The sequence below is a fragment of the Triticum urartu genome, chromosome 2A (genome assembly GCF_056163025.1).
Source record: "Triticum urartu cultivar PI428250 chromosome 2A, HENAU_Tu73, whole genome shotgun sequence".
NCBI lineage: Eukaryota > Viridiplantae > Streptophyta > Magnoliopsida > Poales > Poaceae > Triticum > Triticum urartu.
The window spans coordinates 569,169,949-569,188,878 of NC_141874.1; the positions used below are offsets into that span (position 1 = coordinate 569,169,949).

General features: G+C 53.7%; 1 protein-coding gene across 1 annotated transcript; it reads left to right on the forward strand.

Annotated features, from left to right (window-relative positions):
* The first annotated feature begins 15,823 nt into the window (after nucleotides 1-15,823).
* Nucleotides 15,824-18,141, forward strand: LOC147985960 (uncharacterized). The gene is made up of 2 exons (XM_087541811.1): nucleotides 15,824-17,250; nucleotides 17,295-18,141. The coding sequence occupies exons 1-2, from the start codon at nucleotides 15,824-15,826 to the stop codon at nucleotides 18,139-18,141; spliced, it is 2,274 nt and encodes a 757-aa protein (XP_087397937.1).
* The last annotated feature ends 789 nt before the right edge of the window (nucleotides 18,142-18,930 follow it).

The window sequence follows — 18,930 nt, forward strand, 5'->3', positions numbered from 1 at the left end:
CTTTTTGGAGCACATCCGCTCGCCGTCGGTCCAGGAGGATCCTTTTACAGAAGAAGCCCCGCAACCGAAAAGTGCCACAGATCCGACTGAAGTCGAAATTCCTGATGTGGTCGACCTAGTCATGGAGGTCTTGGCTATCACTCCCGACTGGACGATACCATACATCACGTATATCTTGAGGAAAGAACTTCCAGAGGACGAGAAAGAGGCTCGACAGATCGTCCGTCGATCTAAAGCTTTCACAGTCATAAAAGGACAGTTGTATAGAGAAAGCGCAACTGGAATCGGTCAGAAGTGCATAACGCCAGAAGAAGGTCAGATGATCCTTAATGATATCCCCTCGGGGACCTGTGGTCACCATGCGTCCTCTCGGACCATTGTGGCCAAAGCATACCGAGCAGGTTTTTTCTGGCCCAGGGCAAACGCAATGGCGAAAGAGATAGTCGACAAGTGTGAAGGCTGCCAGTTCTACTCCAACATGTCGCACAAGCCAGCATCAGCTCTGAGGACCATTCCACTCGTCTGGCCCTTCGCTGTTTGGGGAATGGACGTGGTTGGTCCACTGAGAACAGGCAGGAGCGGATTCACACATGTGCTTGTGGCAGTCGACAAGTTTACCAAATGGATTGAAGCCAAGCCTATCAAAAATCTTGATGCTAGCACTGCTATCAGTTTCGTCAGAGAGTTGATATTCAGATACGGGGTCCCGCATAGCATCATCATTGACAATGGGTCAAACTTCGATTCAGACAAGTTCAGAGCTTTTTGCGCCTCTCAAGGCACACGAGTCGACTACGCGTCGGTCGCGCATCCCCAGTCGAATGGACAAGCTGAAAGAGCAAATGGTCTAATTCTCAAAGGACTGAAGCCTCGACTGATGTGTGATCTCAAGCACGCAGCAGGCGCTTGGGTCGACGAGCTTCCGTCAGTTTTGTGGGGACTAAGGACCACCCCGAACCGGTCGACTGGAAGAACGCCATTCTTTCTGGTTTACGGAGCCGAAGCTGTCCTGCCGAGCGATCTACTTCACAACGCCCCCAGAGTCGAGCTTTATAACGAAGACGAAGCAGAGAAAGCCCGACAAGACGCAGTCGACCTCCTAGAGGAGGAGAGGGAAATGGCTATGATCAGATCGACCATCTATCAGCAAGACTTGCGTCGATTCCATGCCAGAAATGTGAAGAGCCGAGCCTTCCAAGAAGGAGATTTGGTCCTCCGAGTGGATCAGCAGAAACCACACAAACTTGCTCCTACTTGGGAAGGCCCCTTCATCGTCACCAGAGTCCTCCACAATGGAGCATATCACCTCTACAATGTTGATCGCCAGATCGACGAGCCACGAGCTTGGAATGCGGAACTGCTCCGCCCCTTTTACATTTGAGTTCTCCCTTGGACGAGATGTAATAAGAAAAAATTTCTGCAGTTTATTTTTACCAAAGACAAGAGTGTTCCAATAATTTCTGTCACTTTTGTTTGCATACGAAATCCCCAGTGGGTGACTTAGCTGCGAATCCGTTCCGCCTAAGTTTGAAAAATCCTACCGAGTGGAGAGCCAGACTCCCACTCGGGGGCTTAGCTGCAGCCCAGTGCTTGCCTAAGTGTTCAAAAATCCTACCGAGTGGAGAGCCAGACTCCCACTCGGGGGCTTAGCTGCAGCCCAGTGCTCGCCTAAGTGTTTAAAAATCCTACCGAGTGGCGAGCCAGACTCCCACTCGGGGGCTTAGGTGCAGTCCAGTACTCGCCTAAGTTCTCCCACTTAGAGACTTAGCTGCAGTCAGGCACTCGCCTAAGTTTGAAAAAATCCTACCGAGTGGAGAGCAAACCTCCCACTCGGGGGCTTAGCTGCAGTCCAGTACTCGACAAAGTTCTCCCACTTAGAGACTTAGTTGTAGTCAGGCACTCGCCTAAGTTTGAAAAAATCCTACCGAGTGGAGAGCAATCCTCCCACTCGGGGGCTTAGCTGCAGTCCAGTACTCGCCTAAGTTCTCCCACCTAGAGACTTAGCTGCAGTCAGGCACTCGCCTAAGTTTGAAAAAATCCTACCGAGTGGAGAGCAAACCTCCCACTCGGGGGCTTAGCTGCAGCCCAGTGCTCGCCTAAGTTTGAAAAAATCCTACCGAGTGGAGAGCAATCCTCCCACTCGGGGGCTTAGCTGCAGTCCAGTACTCTCCTAAGTTCTCCCACTTAGAGACTTAGCTGCAGTCAGGCACTCGCCTAAGTTTGAAAAAATCCTACCGAGTGGAGAGCAATCCTCCCACTCGGGGGCTTAGCTACAGTCCAGTACTCGCCTAAGTTCTCCCACCTAGAGACTTAGGTGCAGTCAGGCACTCGCCTAAGTTTGAAAAAATCCTACCGAGTGGAGAGCAATCCTCCCACTCGGGGGCTTAACTGCAGTCCAGTACTCGCCTAAGTTCTCCCACCTAGAGACTTAGCTGCAGTCAGGCACTCGCCTAAGTTTGAAAAAAATCCTACTGAGTGGAGAGCAATCCTCCCACTCGGGGGCTTAGCTGCAGTCCAGTACTCGCCTAAGTTCTCCCACCTAGAGACTTAGCTGCAGTCAGGCACTCGCCTAAGTTTGAAAAAATCCTACCGAGTGGAGAGCAATCCTCCCACTCGGGGGCTTAGCTGCAGTCCAGTACTCGCCTAAGTTCTCCCACCTAGAGACTTAGCTGCAGTCAGGCACTCGCCTAAGTTTGAAAAAATCCTACCGAGTGGAGAGCAAACCTCCCACTCGGGGGCTTAGCTGCAGCCCAGTGCTCGCCTAAGTTTGAAAAAATCCTACCGAGTGGAGAGCAATCCTCCCACTCGGGGGCTTAGCTGCAGTCCAGTACTCGCCTAAGTTCTCCCACTTAGAGACTTAGCTGCAGTCAGGCACTCGCCTAAGTTTGAAAAAATCCTACCGAGTGGAGAGCAATCCTCCCACTCGGGGGCTTAGCTGCAGTCCAGTACTCGCCTAAGTTCTCCCACCTAGAGACTTAGCTGCAGTCAGGCACTCGCCTAAGTTTGAAAAAATCCTACCGAGTGGAGAGCAATCCTCCCACTCGGGGGCTTAGCTGCAGTCCAGTACTCGCCTAAGTTCTCCCACCTAGAGACTTAGCTGCAGTCAGGCACTTGCCTAAGTTTGAAAAAATCCTACCGAGTGGAGAGCAATCCTCCCACTCGGGGGCTTAGCTGCAGTCCAGTACTCGCCTAAGTTCTCCCACCTAGAGACTTAGCTGCAGTCAGGCACTCGCCTAAGTTTGAAAAAATCCTACCGAGTGGAGAGCAATCCTCCCACTCGGGAGCTTAGTTGCAGCCCAGTGCTCGCCTAAGTGTTTAAAAATCCTACCGAGTGGCGAGCAAACCTCCCACTCGGGGGCTTAGCTGCAGCCCAGTGCTCGCCTAAGTGTTCAAAAATCCTACCGAGTGAGAGCAAACCTCCCACTCAGGGGCTTAGTTGCAGCCCAGTGCTTGCCTAAGTACAGGACACAACCCAATCCGCAAGGAGTTACGCCACAAATACAAAGTTATTCCGAGTGAAGATTGAGTTCCACTCGACGGATCAAACCATGAAGATATTCAACGAGAAATCAAGTTCAGATAAAGCCTAAAGGTCCCAGACCTCAGATCAAAGTACTCGAGCCCTCGGCTCGGCAGAGTTTAACGGTTACAAATCCACTCGGCATTTCGAGGCAAATTTAAAAAGTGAAGCATAAAGGTTTTTCATTCCTCTGGAGGAGGACTGGAAGGGGCGACGAACTCGTCCAAGTCGATCCCGTCTGCAATACGAGTGGCAGCGGCGATGAAAGTCTCCATGAAGTCTTGAAAGTTGTGCTTCCTGGTATTGGCAACTTGGATGGCGGCCAGCTTTTCCTCTCGCGCCTCCTTGCAATGGACGCGGACCAGAGACAGAGCGACATCAGCACCACATCTAGCGGAAGATTTCTTCCATTCCGCCACTCGACCCGGGACTTCATTCAGTCGAGCCATCAGAGACTCGAGGTCGTTCTGAAGCGTCGTCCCAGGCCAGAGCGATGTGTTGATCCGCGACATCGCAACTTTCAGCCGAGCCAGATAGTCAACCACGCTGGCAATACAAGACTCCAGATGGAGCACGTTCACTGCAGCCTCGTCCTTCACAAGAGAGTTAGCAGGGTCCAAGCCTGGCTCCACTCGACTGGTCTCCTCTTCAAAGTTCTGACAGAATTCTACAAACACAATTCAAGAGTAAGACAGTGGCACTACACAGGCTTGGTAACTGCAAGACAGTCAGGTCGGAGTAATTACCTTCGAGCATGACAAACAGCTTCTTGGCGAGTCCACCGAGATAAGCCTCCAGATTGTTCCTCTTCCCCACCAGCTCACTCGCCTTGTCGTGAAGAGCCACGTTGTCGTTCTTCAGTCGGCTGACCTCTCGATTGGCTACCTCGAGAGCAGCTTTCAGCCTGGAGTTCTCCTGCTCAAGAGCTCCGACCGAAGCCAGTTTCTCTTCAGCAAGCCTCGCTTTGTTCAAGACCTCCTTCTGTGCCTCTGCAAGATCTTGATCCTTCTTCTTCAGAGCTTCCTCCAGTTTATCTGCGGTGCGTCGAGTGAAATCAAAATCAAGAATGGACAAGAAAGAAAAGCCACTCGTCAAGAATGGAGAACCTCACCAGCCATACCTTTTGCTTCTTCCTGCGCCTTCTTCAAATTCTCCTGAGTAAGCTTCAAGTTAAGGTTGAGCTGGATCTGCTGATTCTCCAGCTCAGTATAGCGAGCTACAAGTTCGCAAGATTTTTGTAAAAAGAAAAATCAGTCGACAGACGTCCAAGACAAGTTGCTTCCGAGCAACTAAGAGACAATGATGACGTTTCTAAGACTACAGCCGAATCAAGAACATTCGACAGTAGTCTTGGGGAATACACCCAGTGGGTGCACTCAGTGTGCCCCCACTGTAAAGAAAAGTCGACTGCCCGCAGTCGACCGGATACAGTCCCATTCAACATGGCCTGACCAGACCGAGTGAAGAAATACAGCTACAGCAACACAATATAAAGACTACAGTCGACTGCCAACAGTCCACCGTAGTCTCGGGGACTACACCCAGTGGGTGCACTCAGCGTGCCCCCACTGTAAAACACACCCAGTGGGTGTACAGATACAAAGATCTTCGGAAAAGAGGTTCTTCAAACAGCATATCGTGAACAGACCAAGTGTTGAGTCGACTGACCTGGACGTTACTCTGAAGAGCCGAACTTGCGTCGTAAGCTGCTTGGCTGGCCTCTCGAGCCACCTTCACTTGCTCCATCATGATCCCCGCCTGGCGTATAGCCTCTTTTGCAGCAGCCGCTTGGTCCTCAGGGACGGGGTATGCGGCAAAAAGCGAAGACGGATCCGCAATCAACGTCGAGGGCCGCACACTCGTCAGAGGAATGGCGAAAGTCATAGAAGCCCGAGTGGTGTCACCACCATCCCGAGCTACGGCCTCAGACGCCGGAGCGGATTGGGGGGTCTTGTCAGCCGACGCCCTCTTGTTCCTCCTCACTCTCAGCGGTTCGTTGTCGTCGTCATCCAGGAGGTCGATAACATGAGGAGGAGCTACAAGGAAAACGTTCAATCGACCAGAGTTGCAATAAATGTTCAGTCGACTCAAAGCGGAACATCAGTAATCGTACCAGGGTTGGAGGTAACAGCATCCTCCATCTCTTGGTCGTCGTCCTTGGCAGAGATCTCAGAAGTAGCAGCGCTGCAAATCTCGAAAGTCAGTCAGTTGGCTCAATGAATCGACCAAGGGTCTGTCCACGGTCGACAAAGGAAAGCAAGTTTTGTTATTAACCCGGAAATGGTAGGGACAGCCATCTTCATCTTGGGCAGAGCCTTGGGCGGCTTGGACGGCGTCGCGCGTGGGTGCTTGGGAGCCTTCCCAGTCGGCGTAGGAGAAGAGGCCCGAGGGCGTTTCGACGACTGCCCAACGGGAGCAGTCGCCTTGCCACGTTCCCGCGCTGGATCGTGTGTGAGCTTGGATCGCCCCTCCGGGCGGGGGGGTTCAACCTCCTCCTCCTCCTCTTCGCTGGAGTCGACGTTGTCGTCTCCCTCTCCTTCATCGTCGGACTCCCACTCGCCTTGGTCATCTCCACTCTCACCTCCGCTCGCCTCCCCTTCCTCAGTTGGCTCCTGTGCCCCGTTGGGCGTCGAGTACATCTCGGTAGTCGCCTGGAAAACAACAGACAAGACGAAGGTCAATCGACCTACTCAAAGAAGACCAATGAAGAAAACAAGATCTCAGTCGGAAGCATAAAGTCAGACCTGATCCACTTCAAATGAGTTGTCGAATGGAACAACCCACCTGGCTCCTCGGGGGTTGTCTTTGTTCCCCGTGATGCTCGACAGCCACCCCTCCAGCATTTCGTCAGTGACCTCCTCCGGGTGGACCCGAGTGGTGTCGTCGAGACCCGAGTACAGCCACATCGGGTGGTCACGAGCCTGGAGCGGTTGGATGCGCCTCCGGAGGAAGACCTCCAGCAAGTCCATACCAGTCACGCCCTCACGGACAAGCTCAACCACTCGACCAGCCAGCACTTTGACTTGGGCCTTTTCCTCCGGCGTCACTTTCAGAGAAGCAGGTTTTTCAACTCGGTCGAGAGAGAAAGGGGGAAGACCAGTCGACTGTCCTGGGGTCGCCTGGTCTTGACAGTAGAACCAGGTCGCCTGCCAACCGCGGACCGACTCCGGAAAAGTGATAGATGGAAAACAACTCTTTCCCCTCGTCTGGATTGCCAGGCCCCCGCACAGCTGGATCACCTACGTCCTTTCGTCACTCGACTTGGCCTTCTTGACCGATTGGGAACGGCAGGTAAAGATGTGCTTGAAGAGTCCCCAATGGGGGCGGCAACCCAAGAAACCCTCACACATGGAGATGAAAGCAGCAAGGTATACGATGGAGTTGGGAGTGAAGTGGTGGAGCTACGCTCCGAAGAAGTTCAGGAAGCTCCGGAAAAAAGGGTGGGGCGGCAGAGAAAACCCGCGGTCGACATGGGTGGCTAGGAGCACGCACTCACCATCGCGGGGTTGAGGTTCGATCTCTCCCCCCGGGAGACGCGCAACTTCGTGGGGAATGACTCCCCCCTCGACCATGTCGTCGAGATCTTCTTGCCGGATCACCGACGGCATCCAATCGCCCTGGATCCAGCCTCGGGGCAGAGCTGACCTTGAGGAGGATCCGCCCCGAGCAGACCTCTTCCCCTTTCCCTGCGCCGCCGCCTTCTTCGCGCGCTCCAGAGCGAATGTCTTGTCCTTCGCCATCGTCGCTGGCAAATCTTGCACGGGCCTGCGGCGCTAAGGTGAGAGCGGAGGTGGCGGAGGAACTTGCGAAGGGAGAGAGGAAGAAGAAAGCACACTGTTTGGAAACCCCGAGCCGGTGACTTATAAGAGGCCGCTCCCGAGTGGCTGATTGGTAGGCCCAGGCTATCCAGTCAAATCCTGCAGCAGACGCGCACGCAGTACGTGGTGAAAAGGTGGCACGGCAATCGAGGAGCTTTCGATTACTGCGGCCGCTCCCGTCCCGCGCGCTTCCCGAAATCTGAATCCCGCAACATCCGCAGGCTGCAGAACAACTTGTCAAAATAGAAGACCCCGCTCGCGCCGACACTCGGTATGTCACAAGTAAAGAAATTCACTCGACGAAAGGCCTGGAATGGATCAAGGCGACTGAAAGAGGTTGATGACGTCATCCGTGACGATTGACCCAAAACAAGGCACTCATGTGGCCCGAAGAACCAGTCAGAAAGATCCCCAACTCTTTCCCCACTCTAACCTCGATCCATTCGGGGGCTAATGATGAAGCTATGTACCTAAGGTAGGGGCACAGACCTGTCCAAAAGAGCCCTACCCAAGGACATCCCTAGAAGAAGTCACCTTTCAATCGACTTGAAGGTATCCCACTCGACGGGTTCAAGACACTCGACCAAGAAGCTATCACTCGACCATGAAGCCAACCACTCGACTGCCAGGAGGCTTAAAGTCACTCCGCAGGCAAACGATCGGCTATTAAGTAGTCTTTATGGTCATTATGGCACTTTATCAGGGGCGTTACCAGTAACGCCCAACCTTAAATGTACCTTAAACCCTGCATTACTGAGGGCAGGAGAGGACCGGCGAACTCTATATAAGCCACCCCCCTCCTCAGTATGAAGGGTTCGCACCCCTGTTATTCATACACACATAATCCAATCGACCGCCTCCGGGCACCGAGACGTAGGGCTGTTACTTCCTCCGAGAAGGGCCTGAACTCATAATCCTCGTGTGTTTACAACTTCCCAATAGCTGAGATCTAGCCTCTCCATACACACCCCCCTACATCACTGTCAGAGTTAGAACCACGACAGTGGACCACACCCATGTCGCCCGGTTTTCCCCCGCCAAGGCACGACGGACAGACCCGTTTCTCGGGGTCGCCGGACGTTGGCGTGATCGCGCCGTCCACACCGCGCCCCTCGGCCGTCATCGACCTCAACGTCACGCCTGGGTCCAGCAGCGGCGGCCGGCCGTCCGTCGAGATGCAAAGAAAGCAAGCACGGGCACCGTTCACGCGCACCATGCCGTCCCCCCGCGTCTTGTTCGACGGAATGCCAACACCAACGCCACCAGTCGACGACCCCTTCTACAACCAGTTCATGGAGGATGTGATCTATGAGGGTGGGCAGGGCCGTGCCTACGACCCTGACGAGACCCAAAGTCAGGATGACCGCGCCCAGTACGTTCCCGATGAAGAGGCTGACGACCGTGCTAACTACGAACATCTCGACTCGTGGCATGAAGACGATGACATCGATTGCGAAGGTGATGGTGATGAAGAATAAAGCAATGACATTGATATTGGTGGTGAGCCATTGTTCATCGACGAGCTCACTCAAAGAGCGGAAGCACAAAAGAGGAGGAAGAGCATTCGCACGGGTTCATATACACAAGATGAGGACAAGTTGATTTGCCAATGTTGGATGGAGATTAGCCAAGAACCAAAGACCGGCGCGCAACAAAAGGGCCTTATTTTTTAGACGAGAGTCCACAAAACATTCCATGAAAGGAAGATGTTTGAGCCCTACCAAATGACAAGCAACCGTGGCATCACCTCGATTCAAAAAAGGTAATTGTTCATCCAACAAGAGTGTAACAAGTATTGCGCCGCATTTGAGAGCGTTGAAGCACGGCCCGTGAGTGGTCTCGGCGTTGGGGACATGGTATGATCTCCTTATCCTAGTCCTTTTCCTTGCTACAGCCATGTGAGACTTCGGCCTTGTATATGTTTGCATGTTCAATTGTTGTTGATCATGTGGTGTAGGCATTTCAATCTTTAAAAGCATTCAAGGCCCGGCACAATCACAAGCCATTCACTCTTACGCATTGTTGGACGATCATCAACAATTGCCCTAAGTTCAAGGATCAATATTGTGAACTTCAAAGGAACAGAGACAAGAAGACGGCCAAGTTCTCCGGAGGTAGAGATGGCGAGGCGTTGAAGAGGCCGAGAGGCAAGACCAACTCCAAGGTGGATGACATACGTGATGCCTCATCCATGGCCTTGCATGATATGATGTCTCAAAAGGATATGAGGGACGAGAAGAAGCGGCAAAGCAAGGACAAGCAAATGAAGCAATACCTAGAGCTTCAAAGGAAGAAGCTTGAGATGGAGGAGGCGGCCAAGAGAAGGAAGATCGACATGGAGGAGGCGTCCTGGCAAAGGCAGCTCGACATCGAGGCCGCCAATGTCTCGGCCAGGCAGAGGCAACTCGACATCGAGGCCACCAATGCCGCAACCAAAGCAAAGGAGGTGGCCCTTGCGATCATGAGTGTGGACTTGTCCAAGATGAGCGAGAAGACGAGGGCCTGGTTCGAGGCCAGGCAGAAAGAGATGCTAGACGCCGACGACATGAACTAGGTCGTCCGATCGGCCGTGGCCGTTCTTTTGGAGGCTGACATGGGTGCCGCCCGCCCGTTGGGCTGTTGGCTGTGTGCCGGCGAGAAAAACATTCATTTTGGAGGCCGACTGTGTTGCCGGCCGCTGGCTGTGTTGCCGGCGAGGACAACTATTTATTTTAGAGGCTGGCTGTGTTGCCGACGATGGACGTGTAGGCTGCTGGCTCTGTTGCCGGCGTGAACTAGGGTCGCTGGCCTGATGAACTAGAGCTTGGCATTTGAAACATTGCTCTCTTTTTAAAATGAAAGCGGATAAAATGAGGCAAACGGATGCGGCCATGCGCACGGCCACCACATCTCAGGACACTAGCGGACATGATTCTATTGCCCTATCTAAATGAACAAAATCCGAACAAAACGGACGTCTTTTGGGGATCGCGCGGTGGGGTTGACCTAAACAACAGACCAACGGAGCTAGCTTTCACTAACGATCGGCCGCCGCAACACACGAAAGTGGAGACAACAGACAAACGGCAAGATGAAAAACATGTTCTCCGGACACGCAAGGAAGCGATCACATTCGCACACATGAAAGTAGGACGAGAAATGGCTTGGTCAGCATCACTGCTTGCTCCCCAAGTCCCCGTGCAGTGCATACACTGCACAATAGCTAGTCGTGGCATCGTGCGTGCATGTGTCGGCCTGTACGCGCGTAGCATATCAACAGAGGGCTCCGACGAATTAGCAGTGGCAGTACGGGGTTGAACTGTTCCCGTTCATTCCTGGACGCTTCCGGTGATGCACGCCGTGACGACAGCTCAGGTATAGTGTTCCCATTTCATGGTACAGTACGCGTACAGCGAGGCGCATGACAATGAGCCGCTGACCGTCAGTCAGACAATCTATCGAGCTGATTAAACTAGATGCAGGTTGATTTTGGTCAGCTCTCTCGCGGTCCGCCATTTTCCTTCTAGAAGCTGTGGCGCTGGTTCATTAGACAGAGCTTGACCTGCAGTATTATAACCTTGTACGTACATGATATTCTGTTAACAAGTCAGGGATGAAAATTATTATTATCAATAGTAGTACAATTAGTCCGTACTACGTGTGGCGATCTCGGAGTTTGACTTCCACAATTAGTCCGCATGGCCTTGGTCGCCAAGCAACGGGGGGAGCATGCATGCATGCAGCTTGCAACAAAAGCAAATCGGTGAGGCTGCGGAGAGAAAAGTTGGTGCAGACATTACTTAGGGCCTGTTTGGTTCTAAATAAGTCACCAACTTATAAGTCGAAAAGTGAAAAAAGTGACTTATTTTGCCAAACGGACCTGACTTATAAGTCACCCCAACCTATAAGTCATAAGTTGCTCCACCCCAACTTAAAACTTATAAGTCACCTCTTTTGCGTAGGTCCCATCACCTTTACATTAAAAAAAAAGATAGAAAAATGTGGTCAGGTGACTTATAAATCAGATGACAACCAAACAAACGCGACTTATAAGTCACTGGTTCTAAATCACCTGACTTGTAAGTCGGATGACTTATTGAAACCAAACAGGACCTTAAAGTAAGTACTTTCCCGCCATTGCGGGTAAGGTTCTAGTGCTTCGTTATTCTTAGTCTCTCAGTTGCTCAACGGTTTAAGCGTGTCAAGCGAAAAATGTTTATAATAGATCGCTGGTAGTGGGCAGGTCTAAACATGTGATTCGCATGCCAACAAACGGAAGTGGAGTAGTATACATGAGAATTAGTGGGGAAATTGCGCAGCTTTATTGTTGCTCGCTGACTTCATCTTCATTTTGTTCACTTGGGAAACTACCTTGATCCTATATACATGACAGCCACACAAGCGAGCTGCAACCTGCAAAAGGCATTCACGAGTCACGAACTGTACTCATATGACAGAAGTCCGCAAAAGAACAATCACGTACGGAGTTGGTTTCGCTAAGACGTTTCGCGGTAATCCAATCATGACCCTCCACGCGTAGTACAAATTCGAATCCCAACGCACATTTACACGTACCCTGCTCCTACTTAGTACTCCTATACAATAACAATCTAGCATGATCACTTTTCGCCTACTCGCTCACGGCGTTCTTCCTAGCATAGCTATCTACTAGGGCAAGCATAATCACGTACGGACGGAGGGGTGGATGGGTCGACACAACGCACGCAAATCTAAGACGGCGATCAGCTTTCAGCACCCAGCTAACGCCAAAGGGATCGGTCGCGGGACAAAGCGGCACGACGAAAGGGCGCCGCGCGCCGCTGGTGCACCCACGCCCGCGCACCACGGCATCGACCGGCACGGGCGCGCGGCGCCGCTCGCCTCGTTTCTTTATCCGCCATACATAGAAACAACAAAGCTTTTGTCAGTCTGTCAGCGTGTGGCATGGCGGCATCGCCGTCTTGTTGGACCCTTCAGCGGCTATCTCTGACGCGTATCGGACACCGGTCTCCGGTCGCTGTTCTGTTCGTTCTTAGCGGGACACGGGTACGTACACGACGAACGGGCTCTGATGTAAACGCACGGCACACCCGGACGGAAGAGACAAATCCAAGATGCTCTCCGTCTCACGGCCCGTTTGGAGTCGGTAGATCCGTACCACAGCGGTTGGTAGGAAAAAGGAGTTATGATCGAGCCCGGTAAACAGCAGAGCGCCGGTGGTGACACTGACAGGCCGCCCTCAAAGCAGAGTATGGGATTTGTTTTACTTCGCTACAAGGATTAAAATGAAAGAAAATTCTGTTTGTCTTGCTCCCCAAGTTGTTTCTGATATTGGAGACGAATTCTGCATTGCATTTTAAACATGTATATGACTGGTGGTTTCTTTAACCGAAGTCGGCGAGGGGAGATCGCTGTTTCAATCAAGAAAAGGAAGTTTTCAAGGTGCACGCGTTCAGGTTCAGCAGAAAGAGGTCGCTTGCTACTTGTCCACACTATTATTCTTGTTGCAAGTATTTTCCAGAAAGGTATTAACTGCTCGAACAACCAACATAGTGGGTTGCAAGGGTTGGGAGGCTCGGGCCACCATTTTCGAGAAGAAGAAGAAGAAGATTAGAAGATTCATTCATTTGTTTTGCGAGATAACGAGATGCAAAGCAAACCAAAGGTTTACCGAATGTAGACGCGGGGAGGAATCAGGCAAGCAAAGGTTGCACGATGGTCGATGGTGCCGCCGTCCACTACTCTTTTGAAAATTTCTTCCATAAGGGCATCAACAAAGGCAACCCGCAAATTTTCTCCCATATCTATCCATGGACAGAGGGGTGAGTCCAAGGAGGCCGTCATCCAATCATAGCCGCATACATCAGGTTTTAAAAAAAATATGAGGACAGATTGATTTGTGAGAGTTGGATGGAGATAGGGCCTAACCCCAAGACCGGTGCCGAGCAAACTTGGGTGTTCATTTTGAAGGCTGGCAAGGATGCCGGCCGCTGGCTTTGTTGCCTGCGACAAACTTGGAGGGTTGATCTTTCTGTAGGCTGGGATATGTGTGCCGGCCGCTGGCTTTGTTGTTGGTGTGAACTACGGCCTCGGTGACAAAATTTCATTTGCAAACAATTCTAGGCGGTCAGACGAGATGCGTCCGCGCGTTAGATACACGGCTAGCTTATCCAGGAAAACGACTGGCCGCCGCCACATTGCCCTACCCAAACGGACAAAATGGACGGACGTCCAATTGGGGTCGTGCGTTGGAGTTGGGCTTACACAGGCAAGCTGCAAAAGGCATTCACTGGTCACGACCTGTACTCAGACAACAAAGCCCGCAAAACAAACATAATTTTTTAGAGCAACCACGTAATTCATTTCACCGGTAGAGAATCAACTTACATAACCAAACACACATGAAAACTAAAAGACAGACAAAGAAAACACGATTGTCCTAAAAACTTTGCAGATAGAACCCCAAAAGACGGGAAAATGCAGAATTATTCCTAGGGTTTCCTGCACTCGCCGAAGCCATCGCTGTCATCCAAATCCAGCGCCGCCAAAGCGCACACCGGAAGAGACGCCGATTCTTCACCATTGCCAGATCCAAAGAAGCACCATCACCAATGAGGTTTTGTGAGTCGATGAACAGGCCTACTGCAAGCAGCGAGGCACGTGTCGCAATGGCACGTCGACCGGGTGGACGTCCCGTACTACCTTGGGCCCAGATCCGCCGCATCCATCGACGAGGTCGGGGAAGAACGATAGATCCACCACCACCATGTCCAGAAGTAAGTATTTGCTTAGAAGTAAGTATATAGCTAGGCTTTTGCGTGAGAGTTCACTTTATTTTTTTATTTCTTTCATTTTTCACATACGCAAAAATGTCATATGAGCGGGCTATAAACCCACTATTATATTGCTACAAAACTCCACTATGTCCTCTGCACGCACACTCACTCTCAAAGCCCACTAGTCTTTCAGTTGCTCAACTGGACGTTGCAAATTGAAGGGAACATTATCAAAGTGCAGTAAAGTGCCGTATCTGAGTCTGCCCAGGAGATTATTTTTTCTCAAATGATTTTACGTAATCCAAACTATGCAATTAGTGCAACGTGGTTTTCCAATAATTTATTTACTATGTAACTTTACAATCCACGGGAACTAAAAGCTTAGTCTCGGACATTCCTTTTTGGGGTAGTTTCTGAAGGTGATCATCGGCCGTGCAATTGGTGGCAGGTCCGTGTATGAGCATGGTTTATAGCCTAGTCAGCCGATGACTATATGAAGCTATCATATTAGTATCTTTTATCTTCTCTCTTTCTTTTACATTTATTGTATTTGCCTAGAATAAGTATATAGCCAGGCTCTTCCATAAGAGCTCACTTGACTTATTTTTTGATACATTTCTTTTTTCACATATGCAAAACTGTCATGTGAGGGGACTATAAACCCACTATTATATTGATGTAAAACCTCACGCTCAAAGCCCACTAGGACGAAAAGAACTGATCCAAATCCCCGTCTCCCGTGCGGGGAACCGAGCGAGTGCAACTCTCTCTTTTCTTGGACTAAGAAAAAAAAACTTTCTCTCTTTTCTGCCCGTCTTTCTTTCTTGGAGAAGATTTGGTTAATCAGTGTGTATCGTGGCAAGTGGCAACGTTGATTTTGTATCCCGTCGGCCGTCGACTCTCCGTGCCAAATTGAGTCGTCGTCAGGAGTCACATCGCGTCGCGTCAACTTTTGGAGGCTGACAGCTTCGTTTCTTGCATGGCCTGCCTGCCTGCCCTGAAGCTAAAGCCGGGCGAAACGCGGAATGACATGGGTGATGGGTCCTCCAGATCCTAACGTCGACGCATCTTGCCGGATTAGACTCGTCGAATCGTGCCAAAGGTGAGGTTTGCATGCAGCCCAAGGTGCATAAACAGTATTCCTACTGATTACATGTCTGTGCCACTATTCCAAAAACTCGGCGATTTTAAGTAAAGTTTGACAATGCGAAGTAAAAGCATGAGAGCACCACCGGCTCCACCGTCACAAAGGAGAAGCGGCAGTGCTGCATTGATGTTTTTTGTGTTGGTGCTGACGCACGTACGTGCCCGGTGGGCGTAAACAACGGACCAACGGAGCCTCCACTAACGATCGGCCGCGACAGCAGCTAGGTGCGGGCTCGCCCCTGCTAGGTAGCCACCCGCTCGCCCCTGCGCCGCTGGCCGCCCCGGCCGCGGCGGCCACCTTCCCCGAGCCCAGCATGGGTGCGCCACCGTGTTGCGCTCCTGCAAGCTCTGATCCGCAGGGCCATGCGCTGGTTCTTCTGGATGCGAGGGGCAGTCCGGCCCCCTCCCCCGCCGCGGACTCTGCCGCGCATTCAATCCCGGATCCGGCCACCGCGTCACGCCTGTTGCTGCGGGGTGAATGCCCCAGGGCTGCTGCTTTTTTAGATCCGGCGGATCTTTTCCCTTCCCCAGCCCGAAGACTGTAATTTATCATTGTCGTCCCATCCCCTGCTTCCCCTTCGGGAATGGGCGGTGGCTGGATCGAAGTCACCTCGCGCAAAAGCCGCAAGGCCGCTCTGGATCTGCCGGTTTCTCCTAGGTCGAGCGCAGTTCGTCGCTCGGACCGCCGACAGGGTTTCAATGCAGTGGGTGGCCGGGAGGCCTTCTTAAGCCGTTTCCGCGGCCGCTGCTTCCGCTGCCTCAGCAAGCACCACCGTAGAAAAGATTGCCGCGATCCCCTGCGCTGTGTGATCTGCGAGCTTCTTGGCCATTTTGCTAAAGAGTGCCCTCAGAACCCGCGCAACGGCCATGGCGGCCCCGCCTCTAGTAGGATAGGACCGCTCCCTCCTCGCACGTCGGCGCACGCTCGCCTCCACTGCCCTTCCCCGCCGCCTCTGCCCCCGCCACCGCAAGCCACGTCTGAAGTTGCTATGGCGCCCGCGCCTGAGCTCAGCTTGGTCGATCCGGCCAGGCGCCCGCGCTCGAGCCACAAGATCGGCGAGTCCACCCCGGCCATCGAGCAGAGCATCTTCGTCCTCAGGCGGCATGCAGTCACGCTGCGCGCGCTCGACGGGGTTAGTGCCACCTCGCCCATGGCGGTGGGCCGTGCGTTCGAGGCGCAGCTCCGTGTGCCGCCGCACCATCTGCGGGTGACGGCGCACAACCCGGAGGACTTCTTCATCATCTTCACCCAGCCTGCCCACCAAGACAATGTTGTGCGCCGCGGCACCCTGCGCGTCGACGGCGTCAACTTCGGCATCGCGCCGTGGAGAGAGAACGACCACGCCGGCCATGGCACCTTCAACCTCCACGTCCGCTGCGTCATCAAGCACCTGCCGCAGCAGTACTGGTCCCTGGAAGGAGTCCAGGAGGTGTTCGGCGACAAGGTGCGCGTCGACCACCTCGACAGCCGCACGCTGGAGTGCGACCACACCAAGCACCTCGCCTGCTGGGTGTGGGTCTGGGACATGGCCTTCATCCCCACCAGGCACACCTACTGGAAGCTTCCCCAGGGCGCTGGCCGCGTCGAGGAGATGGAGGGCTACTCGCCACCGGACCGGTGGGTCGCCCTGCCGCCCGGCGCCGAGCGCTTCGATATGCTCATCCACGTCGACAGGGTGGAGGACTGGCCCCCCTGCTCGCCACGCTCCTCGCACTCCGCTCAGAGCAGTCTGCCCTCCTCCGGCTCTGACCACGATGACGACCTGCCGCGCACCTACCCAGGCTCCTGGATTCTGCACGTCGAGGACGGCCAGCCTGAGGAGCGGCACCGCCGTCAGCAGCGCGCGCCGGTGGTTGACTCGGGCTGTCGGGGTCTCCCTCGTGGTGACCCGGGCGCGACGACGATGGGCGCGGTGGCGGCGGCGGCGGTCGTCGCTCCTGGAAGGACACATTGCTGGGACGTGGTCGCGGCTCCAACGCCCAGTCGGCTGCGGACAGGGCCACTAGCAAGGTGCGCCAACGCAGCCGCTCCCCTCCGCCCCGGCGCACGAGCAGTGGCCGGCACGGAGGCCGTGATCGATCAGCTGGCAAGGCGTACCCAAGCAAGAAGATGGCTGGCAAGCAGCGCCTGGCCAGTCTGGTGCACGTGCCCACTCCATCCACGACCTCGCGCGTGCCTGCCTCCGCCACCATCATCGCCACCAACGGAGTCGACGAGTTCTTCAACAACGCCGACAGGGTGCTGCTCGCCCCCAGGGCCCCTGGAAACAGCGTCGCGGCCCAGCTGGATGAGGTGACCACGGCATCGACGGCCGTGCCGCTCGAGTTTGAGGAGGAGGCAAGGCGGTCCAAGGGCATGGAATCAGTTGACATTCCGGATGTGTTCAGCCCGACGCTCTCCGGATCATGCCATAGCCCTGCCCTCCTCAGCTGTCAGACCCCGACGGTCGCGGCCACGGTTGCGGTTGAGCTGGGAGCAGTCACACAGCAAGTTCAGCTCCTGGAGATCGCCGAGTCCTCTGCTACACCATGGCGCCTCTTCTGCGACAAGCCAACCCCCCTGCTTGGCCTGCCCAAGCCCAAGCGAAGTTCCGCTCCTCCCAAGACACATGCCATGTCCGTTCCGCCATCGCGCCAGAGCGCGCGCCAGGCAGCCCTGAATTGCAAGGTGCCGGTTGCGCAGCGCGGCACGCTCCGCCTGGTACAGGGCCTTGGCCTCCTCGGACCAAAGGAGAAGATGACGAAGAAGGCGGCGGAGGCGCTCGTGCACAGGTTCGACGAGCCCCTCTCCGAGGAGGACATCGCCGTCATCGCCAAGCTTACCAGGATGGGCATAGAGGCCCTGCGCATCGCTGCAGGTCTCAACGGGCCTGAAGGAGTCGCCGAGGAGGCCATGGTGTAGTCATGTTAGAGATCCTTCCTTGTTGTAGTAGTAGTTGTAGTCTCCGGTGGTGGCCAGCGTTCGGCTGGCCTGAGTTAGGTTTACTTCCCCTCTGTCAGCGTTGTAGTGTGAGGTTCAGCTGGCGCCGTCGCAACTTGGGGCCTATTGGTGGGCGACGACGCTCCCCGGACCGCTCGCAAGTGTACATGTGTTCTTTTATTAGTAAGTGTAGTCGCCGAAGAGATCTCCAGTGTCCTGATGATTGACGAACCCACCTTGCCCCCGATCATGAGTTGGAACGTTCGTGGTTTGAACTCGCCGGCGAAGCGAGAAGCGGTCCACGAGGTTGTTGCCGCGCACCGCGCCGCCATCATGTGTTTGCAGGAGACCAAGATCGATGTGTGGACGTAGGCCCTTGTGCGCGACATCGGCGGCCAATCCTTGCGGGGCTGTGCGGTACTGCCAGCCATGGGCACTCGAGGCGGCATAGCCATCCTTTGGAATCAGGACTTAGTCGACGTAGTCACTCATGCTGTAGGCCAGTTCGCGATCACTGTAAAAGTTAGCCTAGCTAGGCACCAATATCAGTTCTGGTTAACCTCTGTCTACGGGCCGACGGATGACGCAGGCAAAGAAGCTTTTCTAGCAGAAATCTCAAACTCCGCCCCGCCATGCTCTGAGCCATGGATTATAAACGGAGACTTCAACCAAATTTACGAGGCTAGGGAGAAAAACAACCTAAACCTAAATAGAAGGCTCATGGGTCGTTTTACGGCCGCCATAGATAGAGCCGGGCTACGCCAAATAAAA